General features: G+C 58.1%; 2 protein-coding genes across 2 annotated transcripts; one reads left to right on the forward strand and one right to left on the reverse strand.

Annotated features, from left to right (window-relative positions):
- The first annotated feature begins 1,426 nt into the window (after positions 1-1,426).
- CCDC85B (coiled-coil domain containing 85B) lies at positions 1,427-2,438 on the forward strand. The gene has a single exon (XM_063094121.1). It carries the CDS (start codon positions 1,593-1,595, stop codon positions 2,199-2,201), a length of 609 nt encoding a protein of 202 aa, XP_062950191.1. The 5' UTR covers positions 1,427-1,592; the 3' UTR covers positions 2,202-2,438.
- A 214-nt stretch (positions 2,439-2,652) lies between these two features.
- FOSL1 (FOS like 1, AP-1 transcription factor subunit) lies at positions 2,653-9,659 on the reverse strand. The gene is made up of 4 exons (XM_063094120.1): positions 9,359-9,659; positions 7,066-7,263; positions 4,463-4,570; positions 2,653-4,146 (listed from the first exon to the last, which is right to left on the reverse strand). The coding sequence occupies exons 1-4, from the start codon at positions 9,458-9,460 to the stop codon at positions 3,736-3,738; spliced, it is 819 nt and encodes a 272-aa protein (XP_062950190.1). The 5' UTR covers positions 9,461-9,659; the 3' UTR covers positions 2,653-3,735.
- Positions 9,660-10,270: the final 611 nt, after the last annotated feature.

The raw sequence follows: 10,270 nt of genomic DNA on the forward strand, positions 1-10,270 counted from the left end.
GGGCCGCCTATCGGCCGAGTCTCTCCACACTAGCTTCCCGTAAGCCCCTCAAAACCTCAACATATTCCAGGCAGACCCCTTGCTTTCCTCAGTCTGTTTCTTTCCTGCGTCCCTATCTCAGGGACAGCCCAACATCCACCCAGTTCTCATACTAGAAACCTGAGTTTTCTCCCAGACTCCTCTCGTCCCACGTTCAGTTCTAATTTGCCTCCTGAATATTTCGAGTACTCTATCTGTTTCGTCCTTTCCACCCCCACTAAGGCGGCCCCAGCCCAGTTTTTCTGCATATCTCTCCTTGCTCACTGACACACTGTTACTAATCTCCCTGCCTACATTCCCTCTAACCAGGGTTCATCCCACACGCAGCAGCCTGAACAATCTTTTTAAAAATGCATATTTAGAAATGTTACTTCCCTGTTTAACCTTTGGAAACTCTGCAGCCTAGTATTGAAAGCTGAGAATCACAGGCTGGCTGGTTACCTCAGTTGGTCAGAGCGTGGTGTTATAACACTCAAGTCAAGGTACCAGCCAGCCGCCAAAAGAAGCAAAAAGATAAAAAAGGAAAAAAGAAATCTAAGAATCTGGTTTCTGCCTATCCTTGAAGCCTCCCCCCCTGAGGGTCTCTTACCACTTTCTTCACAGATCTGCCTTCCAAAAAACATCAAGCTACTCTCATTTTTCCTGAGGCAGTTAGGCTCTTTCAGGCGCCAGTGTCTTTCACCAGGCTATTCTTTCTCTCTGAAATTGCCCTCTCTTTACTTGGCAAAGTCCTATGCATCTTTCAGGGCCCCTCAGTTATCACCTGTTTTGAGAAACCTCTTGGGGTCCCTCAGGCTGTACTACCCCATCTGCTTCTTGTTTAACACAGCCTGTCTCCCCTGACACATTGCGACCTCTTTGAGGACAGGATCAGGATCCTGGTCAGATTTATTTCTGAATAGGCTTTGCACACAATAAAAGTTTATTGAACAAACGAATCCCTTGAATGCGCCTCCCCCCAGGCAGAGAACCCTCTCTGGGAGGTAGCCAGGACATTTAGATCAGGGTTCCGAGAAGCTGGAAGCAATGTTCAGCTGACGAGACTGTCGAGTTCGACGAAAGGTAGTAGGGACCGGAAAAGCGATCCGTCTGGGTCCCGTCTGGGTCGAGTGGGAGTCATAGGCGGACGCCCGAATTTTGGTTCTCGGAAGGAGCAGAGAGGTCTAGGCTCAAGCTTCAGGAGATTCGGAACTTGGAGGTACGAAGCCTAGATTCGGGTTGAGACCGGCGCAGAGGGCGACAACGCAGGGGGGTCCTTGTCCACGAGGGTCTGCGACACCGCGGTCCGGAGTGGGCGGGGAAGGCGCGCTCTGCACTCAGGCCCCGCCCCCTCCTGGGAGGCTTCCCCGGATTGGCTGTCCTTCCTTTACGTCACGAGACCCCGCCCCGGCGCGCGCCCCGCCGCGTGCACTCTCCCAGGAGACTGCTGCAGCCTACGCTACCCCGGCCACTGCCTGCCGCCCGCGGAGCCGGAGCCTGAGCGGCGCCGGGCCCGACGTGGGGCTCCTGGGCCGTGGCGGCTGGCGGGCGATGCTCCAGCGGTCTGAACAGCTATGGAGGCCGAGGCAAGCGGCCTGGAGGAGCTGACGGACGAGGAGATGGCGGCCCTGGGCAAGGAGGAGCTGGTGCGGCGCCTGCGGCGTGAGGAGGCGGCGCGCCTGGCGGCACTGGTGCAGCGCGGCCGCCTAATGCAGGAGGTGAATAGGCAGCTGCAGGGTCACCTGGGCGAGATACGCGAGCTCAAGCAGCTCAACCGGCGCCTGCAGGCCGAGAACCGCGAGCTGCGCGACCTCTGCTGCTTCCTGGACTCGGAGCGCCAGCGCGGGCGGCGCGCAGCGCGCCAGTGGCAGCTCTTCGGGACCCAAGCATCCCGGGCCGTGCGCGAGGACCTGGGCGGCTGTTGGCAGAAGCTGGCCGAGCTGGAGGGCCGCCAGGAGGAGCTGCTGCGGGAGAACCTGGCGCTAAAGGAGCTCTGCCTGGCGCTGGGCGAGGAGTGGGGTCCCCGTGGCGGCTCCGGCGGTGCGGGGGGCTCAGGCGCAGGGCCAACACCCGAGCTCGCCCTGCCCCCCTGCGGGCCCCGCGATCTAGGTGATGGAAGCTCCAGCACCGGCAGCGTGGGCAGTCCCGATCAGTTGCCCCTGGCCTGCTCCCCCGATGACTGAGGGTGCTGCTTCCTCCACGCCGATGCCCGCCCGGATTGCTTATCGATCGCCAGGACTGCTGCGGACCTTGGGACCTGGATGCCACCCTGGCTGCGCATGAGGGGCCGCTGGCATTGGCTAAGAAACCCTGGCATCGAGAAGGGCCCCTCGCTCTCGCTGGCGGGGCAGCAGGGGAACTGGAGGCTGGAGCGGAGGGACTGGCTGGGGGTTGGGTGGGAGCTAATAAACCGGGACGGAAGCGGAGCCCGCGGTCTGGGCAGCGTCTTTTGGGACTCACCGGGGTTGGGGCGAGGGCGGGGACGCTGAGACCGGATACTATTCCCATGCGGAGGGACTGGAGAACTAAGGTGACTGACTCCCCCATTACCTCGAGCCTGGGGTGGGATGCGGCAACGTGGTAAACCACGGACTCCCCCAGCCCCCCAACCCCCCAACCCCCCTTTGGGCTCCGGGAGAGGTCGTAATCCGGCCCCTGAAGTGGTTCCAGCTCCCTTCCCGGCTCCTTCCTGTCCAAGACAATGGGGCAGGAAGCAGGTGTTGGGGGCCTAGAACCCACTAGGCCGCCTCTTCTGAGGCTGAAAGAGGGCATAACAGCGACCCCCTGTGGCACACGCAGGAGCACTGTGGGCTCCCACGGGAGAAAGGATAATCCTCTTCGCTTGCACCCGAGTGCACTCTCCTCACAATCCTGGAGATGAGGCAGAGCAGAGATGTAGCCCAATTTGTCACATAGGACAGCCGAGGTCCAAAAATACCAAAGAATTTGTCCGAGGTCATGCAGTGAGTCTCTGGAGTTGAGACCGGAACCTAGGGCTTCTGGCTCCAAATGGTCTCCCTTTAGCCTGTGGCCAATGGAACACCCTGGCCAGAGCTTCAAGCCTTTTATTCCACTTTGGCAGGTTGTATAAAAATACTCTCTTTAGGAAAATAAATAGCAGCTGCCCTTGCTGTGGCGACGTGGATTCTCTGGAGCTGAAGGCTTCTCACAGCTGGGGTTTGCAGGACAGCTTATCACAGAAGCCGCTGGTACCTCCTAAGCTGTGCTGTTCAGGAGAGGCCCGCAGAATGCCTAGTCCGATCACCTGGTGCTGCTGGCAGTGGGGCTGGGTGAATTAGTGTTCTAAGCTGGTACAATCAATGGCACCTTCTGTCAGGCAGTACGGTTGGGTGGGTCACAAGAAGGGGGTGATGGAGAGTGTAAGGGTGGTCTAGAAGGTGTGAGGGCTCCAGAGGACCTTCAGGGATCTACAAAGTCTCTGGGCTGCCAGGATCCTCAGGCACAAATGGTAAATATTTTGTCTCGGATTTAGTGCAAATTGTGCTAGAGAGGCCAGCTCTAGAGAAACAGTGGGCAGCTTTGGTGGCCCCAGGTTGGCTCTACCACAAAGCAAAATATGTCCAGTCTCATCTGGAGGAATGGGGAAGAATGTGCTGGGGTTGGGCATGGGATATGGCCCAAGCCAGCTGGGCCAGTGGGGGAAGAGGACGAGATGTTGGCTAGAGTGGCACTTGCAGGGAGTGGGGCTGGAGTGTCTCACAAAGCGAGGAGGGTCGGGGAGCCGAGGGGGTCAGAGGATGGGTCTCCACTGCTGCTGCTACTCTTGCGATGAGCTGAGGCGCAGGGCTCAGGGGTGCTGGGGTAGGTGAAGACCAGACTGGGGGTGAAAGGAGTGAGGGAGGGTGTGGTCATGAGTGTGGGGGTGTGCAATGCCTCGGGTTCAAGCACAGGCCCCGGGGACAGGGAGATACAAGGTACAGGGCAGCAGGGGGCTGGTGGGCTGCTGGTGCTGCTGGTAGCGCCTTCATCCCTCTCCCTGGCTCCTTCCGGGATTTTGCAGATGGGTCGGTGGGCTTCCAGCACCAGCTCCAGGCGCTCCTTCTGTTTCTGTAACTCCTCAATCTCTCGCTGCAGCCCGGATTTCTCATCCTCCAGTTTGTCGGTCTCCTGGAGAGGGTCAGGACAGGAGGCAGGAGGATGAGGACCGGACACCCCCATAGCCTCCCGCCGCGGTTAGCAGGAGTGATGGGTTCGTGAGTCCCCAGCAAGGCCGGACTACAACTCCCATGAGCCCCTGGGAAAAGATGGGCACGACTCCCAGCAGGCCCGGGGCGCCGCAGAAGGAGATCACCGGCTGAGCTGCTGCCCCGCTGCCTGTGGGACGCGCTGCCGCTAATGTTCGAGCGCTTTTCCCTCGTCCTTTTCCCGGAAGGACAGCTCCTGGGAGCCGGGGTCCCCCTGAGGCTCGGGGGCCGGTGCTCACCGCCTGCAGGAAGTCGGTCAGTTCCTTCCTCCGGTTCCTGCACTTGGCCGCGGCCAGCTTGTTCCTCTCGCGCCTCACTCGGCGGCGTTCCTCCTCCTCCGGGCTGATCTGGGGGTTGGGGGCGGCAGTGAGGCGGACGCCTGGCACTGGCGGCCCGGAACTCACCGTTCGCGGGCCCCCTCGGCCTGTGATTTAGCGACCACAGCACCCCGACAGGTTCCCGGAACTCTGGCGCCAGTCAGCCAGGATTGGTCAGACTTCTCTCTGCACCTGGATTAGGGCGCATTCCTCTCTCGGTGCCCTCCAGCCTTCACAAACCTTAGGTCCCCTCATCTCCCAGGACACAACTAAGAGGCCCCGCCTCCAGGAAACCTCATCCCCAGCCAGAAGCGGCCTTTCCTCCTCTGATCCCCTAAGACGGGGACACCCCTTTTTGCAGGACGCTCATCTTTCTAGATCTCTGTATGACCAAGTCTCCTTTCCCCCAGGAACGGAGAGCAGTAGGAGGGACTAATGAGTGCTGCCGAATAAGTTGCAATTTATTGGGAACCTACTATGTGCTAGCTAAGCCCTTTACGTAGATTGTTAGTGTTATTATTATTATTATTTTGGCGGCTGGCAGGCACAAGAAACCAAATTTTTACATAGATTCTTTTTTTTTTTTTAAGATGACCGGTAAGGGGATCTTAACCCTTGACTTGGTGTTGTCAGCACCACTCTCTCCCAAGTGAGCCACCGGCCATCCCTTGTGGAGCTAAGGCTAAGGCTGATGTTGACATCGCCAACTGTAGCGCTCTTAATCCTGTGCGTGACGCCAACTGTAAAGCTAGGCGACCACGCCAGTTGTCGGGCTCTTTCACCTGCCGGTAATCCTGCTGACGGTTGAGCTAGGGCTGGGTCTAGAGCTCCCAGTTCCCTCAAGCCCGTTCACAGACTGGGTCACAAACCCTTCATACGCCAGGCTGGGTCCCCTGACCCTTTCACGCAGGTCTATGAACTCGGTAACCCGCCAAAAGGTCCTTGGAGCCATAGATTGGAAAGCATGGTCCCGCACGGTGGACGCCGGAGGCAGACGCCCGCCTGCTTCACTAAAACTCATCTCTCTCTCAAGAACACGAGAGTAGCAACAAAACTATTAACTACACCTACACACCTACACACCTACACACCTACACACACACACACACACACACACACACACACACACACACACACACACACACACACACACACACACCTTGCTTACAAAGGATGTGCTAAAACCACACCCAACGGGACTGAGGCAAGGGCCCTGACCAAACTGTTCTATTTTCCCAACATCCCTATATAGGGATCTGAACGTGTGGCCTTGGTGTTATCAGCACCACACTCTCCCAAGTGAGCCATGGGCCGGCCCTTTTACATAGATTCTTAACCTGACTTTCCATGTAAGGAACTGAAACCCAGGGAAAATGAATAACTTGTTTATGGTTTAGAGCAGGGATTAGAATCCATTCAAACTATTTGAGTGAGAGGCCCACTGATGGAGACTACCTCCCCCAAAAGGACCCCACTGACAGCTCACAGCCCTAACCTGGGAGCACCCGGGATCAAAGGATCACCCTCAGGACAGAGCTGAAGGAAAGAAGCACGGGAGGGGTTGCCCCTGGCCTGCGTCTGTGGCTCATACCATGGTCCCCTTCTTTACTTGGTCACAAAGCCCAGTCATTCTGTTTCTGGGAAACCCGCGCCTGGTCAGTCCCATATCTTTCCCAGTATCCCAACCTCCCTCCCCATCCTCTACCCTGACCTTAAAGCAAGGTTTTCAATGTGTGAACCTCACCCTACTAGAGTTGCATATGCCAGAATGCCCCAGGGAGAGGAAAGATGAGCCACTCCTTTAAAGACCCTCCCCTTCATATTCATTTATTTTGGTAAGGACTTTGGGGAGGCAAGAGTTCTCAGCTCCCTCTGCCTCAAGCCTTCTGTTACCTCCCAATGAGACAGTGTTGCTTTTTGGTTAGGATTTGACTTTAGCATTGGATAGACCTGGGGCCAAGGCCAGTCATTACTCACTACTTGCGTGATCTTGGGCAAGTGACTACCCCTCTGTGCCTTCATTTCATCAGCTGGAAGATGAGGAAAACCAGAGTACATTCCTCAGAGGGTTTTTGCGAGGATTAAATGAGATAGGGAAACTGAGACCCAGAGAGTAGCTGAAGGGAACTCTTGTCCCCCTGTTCTCTTCCCAGCTACACAAACATTGTAAGTCCACCGTCTCCATACATGTCAACAGGTGGAGACCCTCTCACCTTTCCACATGCACACCTTACATGGTATCACCTCCATTCTTGCTCCTGCCATTGTCTCTTCTGGAACGTCCTTGATCTCTACCCATGGAAATCCTACCCATACTTCTTGGCTAATATGCCACCTTCTCCAGGAAGCTTTCCCTGATCCAGAAGTGACCTTTTTGCCCCCAGGGGCTCCTGCCACTTTCTCCCTTGGGCAATAGTCATCAGTGGCCCTCTGTTCTAAGCCTGTGCTCTTCAGTAAGAGCTTATCTTCTGCACCCTAGCATCCCTGTGGGAAGTCAGAACCAGTGCAACACCTCTGCTCCTTACCTGTTCACAGGGCCTGCGACGCACCCCTGGAGGTGGCCCCAAGGCCCGGATGACTCCCGGCCGGGGCTGTGGGGGGCTGTACTGGGGGTAGGCCAGAGGCCTGGGGTAGCTGCCAGGCCCCAGGAAATGGGGCTGCACCGTCCACTGCAGCTCCTGGCTGCCACTCACAGCGTGGATGCTTGGCACGAGGTGGAACTTCTGAGGGATGAGAAATGGAGGGTCAGGATGAGCTCTGTGTGGACTGAGGGACTTCCGTGGACAGAGGCCACACTGCTGTGTACCCTCAATGCAGATGCTCGCTCTAGGAGACCAGAAAGAACATAGCTTGGCAGACAGAGAGGCTGATTTGGTGGCAAATCCCCGCTCATGACCTGTGTGACTCTGGGCAGGTCACATAACCTCTGTGCCAATTTCCCCATCAGAGCTAATACTTAAAGTGTGAAGCGCCAGCCACTGTTCTAACCACTTTACAAATACTGACTCATATAATTGGCACGATGGTATCTTCATTTTCAGACAGGAGAACAGTTGTCCACAGACACACAACTAGTAAGTAGGAAATAGGATTTGAGCTCAGGCGGCTGGGCTCTTACCCACTCCTGCGCCCATCTGCACAAAGAAGACAATCACAGCTCCTAGCTCCCAGGGTGGCTGTGCGAATCAGGTGAGAGAATGTGTGTACCTGAGTCTGGGAAATGGCAGGTACTCAATGCTGTGGCAGGCAAGAGCCACTGTTCTGTGTTCAGGCTGTCCCAGTTCTAATCTCAGTTCAGCCACTTACTGGCTGTGTGACTCTGGGCAAGTTAGTAAACCTCAATAACTTTATTCCCCCCCCCCCTTTTTTTGGTGACTCGCCAGTAAGGGGATTCCAACCCTTGACCTTGGTGTTATTAGTACGATGCTGTAACCAAGTGAGCTAACCGGCCAGCCTTTTAATATTATCATGTGTGAGAATTAAAGCATTTCATTGATGCTAAGAGGTACCCTTTAATACCTCTGAAATCAGAGTTAATTACTAATTTTAAAAAAATTTAGTAGCACAAAACACAGCGGGTTTTTAAATCAGTGGGATCTTAGAGTCCATGAAATAGGGTGAATGAGGGGGAAGGCGCCCCACAGGATGCCTGGAGCGTTACCTGTGGACATGCTCTTTCAGCCAGAAATCGGAGTTGGTTGCGATGGGGACTTAGTGTTCTCGGACGAGAACTGAGTTCGAGCCCTGCGGCTGGGCCCTGGGTGTGGGCGCTCAGTCCTCCGGGAAGCGCCCAGCAAGCCCAGGCAAGTCCGGACAGCGGTGGCCCCAGCCCAGCACTGAGGGCCCAGCAGCCCGGTGACCCCAGTTCCGGGCCCGAGGCGCCGCCGGCGGTATCTCCTACTCCTGAGGTTGTCCGTGCCCGGGCCGCTCGGGGCCAGGAAGGGAGGGGCGCCCCTGGTGACTCAGCCGATGTGACTCGGCCGCCGTGACTCGGCGGAACGGACGCCGCTCCTTCCCTCCCCTGACGACACGTGCTCGCTGCCCCTCGACAGGAAATGAGCACCTGCAGCCCGCCAGGTCCCCCCAGCCGGCAGTGGGCGCCGTTCGGTGCGGAGAGTCGGAGGCGCGGGGGTTGCCCGCTGCGTGACCCCACGCGCGTCCCGGCACCGCGCGCTCTCTATTTGTCCCTCCCGGCCAAGGGGTCGAGACCCATCCTCCGGAACCCAACAGGTTGCGCTGCCCAGGCCCACCAGGCTCCACTGCGCCGACAAAGGGATAGGGACTCGACGGTGCAGAGGACAGACAACGGACAGACACAGAGACGGTCACAGACAGACAGTGCCGAGGATTCCCGCCATGTCTGGGACAGTCTTCCAAGGGATCCCGCCTCCCTCCTGTGGAGCCCAGACTCCGGGTCCCAGGAAGTCGGCCCCAGACCGAGAGACCCTCTGATCCTGTCGGGACTAGGACTGACCCAGGCGTCCGGGATCCCTTCCGAGGCAGGTGAGACGCAGAAATTAGCGGTGGACAGGAGGAAAGAAAGAAGGTAACAGAGACGGACGGACAGACAGACCGACAGCAAGGGAGAAGGGGGCCGGCGAGAGAGGGGGCGTTCGCGGATTTTTGTTCCACCCGCTGAGCGCGTTCCCCTGGACCGTGGGGGGAAGGAAACTGAGCCCCGGACAGCGGAGAATGGGCAGGACCCTCGGACCAGGTCCCCACTCCTGTTCCCGGCCCCAATCCCGGAACGTGCGGCAGCCGAGCGCGGCGTCCCAAGCGCTGCCCTCCCGGGACTCCCGGCGACCGGCCCCGTCTCACCTGCTGTGCTGACGCCGGCGCCGCGGCGGAGGGCTGCGCGGGGCCGCCGTACGCGCTGCCGGCGCCGGAGCTCGGTCCGGGTTCCCCGAAGTCTCGGTACATGCCCTGGGCTGGCGGCTCGGTGGGGTCCGCGTCTGCAGCTCGGGTTCTGACTCACTCACGCCTCGCGCAGCCTTTTCTTTTTATGAATGAAAAATTCTCGGGCTGAACCACTTCGACCGCGGGGGGTGGGGGCGTTTCTCAGCAGCGCCGGTCACCTCGGGGCTCCACCTCTCCAGACGCGCCGCCTTTTGCCGGTCCGCCCCGCACTTTTCGACGCCTCCCACGGCGGGGCAGCCGCCTTTTCGCGGGGAATGGGTCAAGCGGCGTCCCCCCGCCACCGCGCCGGGCCCGCCCCCTCTGACGTAGCTGCCCATACATGGTGCAACTTCCTCGGCGCGCCCAGGTGGAGCCGAGGATTCCCTCGCGGATTTACGCACCTGCCGGGAGCGCCCCGCCCCGCCCCGCCCCGGCCGGGAGCGCAGCCTGCGAGCCGGTCGCCGCACTCCCCGGCCGCGTCCCCCAGCCCTCTCGGGGCCTGGGCTGGCCCCCGACTCTCCATCCCTAAAATAGGGCGAAGTAATCACGTAGCTACCTTGCGACGCGTGGGGGTTGGAGCGAAGACTGTAAAAGCGGTCTGGAAACTGCAAAGTGGATTATAAATGTGATGGATTATTATTATTATTAATTGGGTGCTTTTTTTTTTTTTTTAAAGATGACCGGTAAGGGGACCTTAACCTTTGATTGGGTGTTGTCAGCACCACGCTCACCCAGTGAACCACGGGCCAGCCCTAATTGGGTGTTTTTTTCATGCCAGGAGCCATGCCAACTTCAATCCAGGGCTTCGCAGTCGTGGCTCGAGGCCCCTCTACT

Source organism: Cynocephalus volans, chromosome 4 (genome assembly GCF_027409185.1).
Source record: "Cynocephalus volans isolate mCynVol1 chromosome 4, mCynVol1.pri, whole genome shotgun sequence".
NCBI lineage: Eukaryota > Metazoa > Chordata > Mammalia > Dermoptera > Cynocephalidae > Cynocephalus > Cynocephalus volans.

Coding starts and splice junctions, on each gene's coding strand:
- CCDC85B (XM_063094121.1), top strand. CDS start 1,593: ATGGAGGCCGAGGCAAGCGGCCTGGAGGAGCTGACGGACGAGGAGATG.
- FOSL1 (XM_063094120.1), bottom strand. CDS start 9,460: ATGTACCGAGACTTCGGGGAACCCGGACCGAGCTCCGGCGCCGGCAGC. Junction 4,571..7,065: donor GTCGCAGGCCCTGTGAACAG/GTAAGGAGCAGA, acceptor CCCAACCCCCAG/ATCAGCCCGGAGGAGGAGGA. Junction 4,147..4,462: donor TGACCGACTTCCTGCAGGCG/GTGAGCACCGGC, acceptor GACCCTCTCCAG/GAGACCGACAAACTGGAGGA.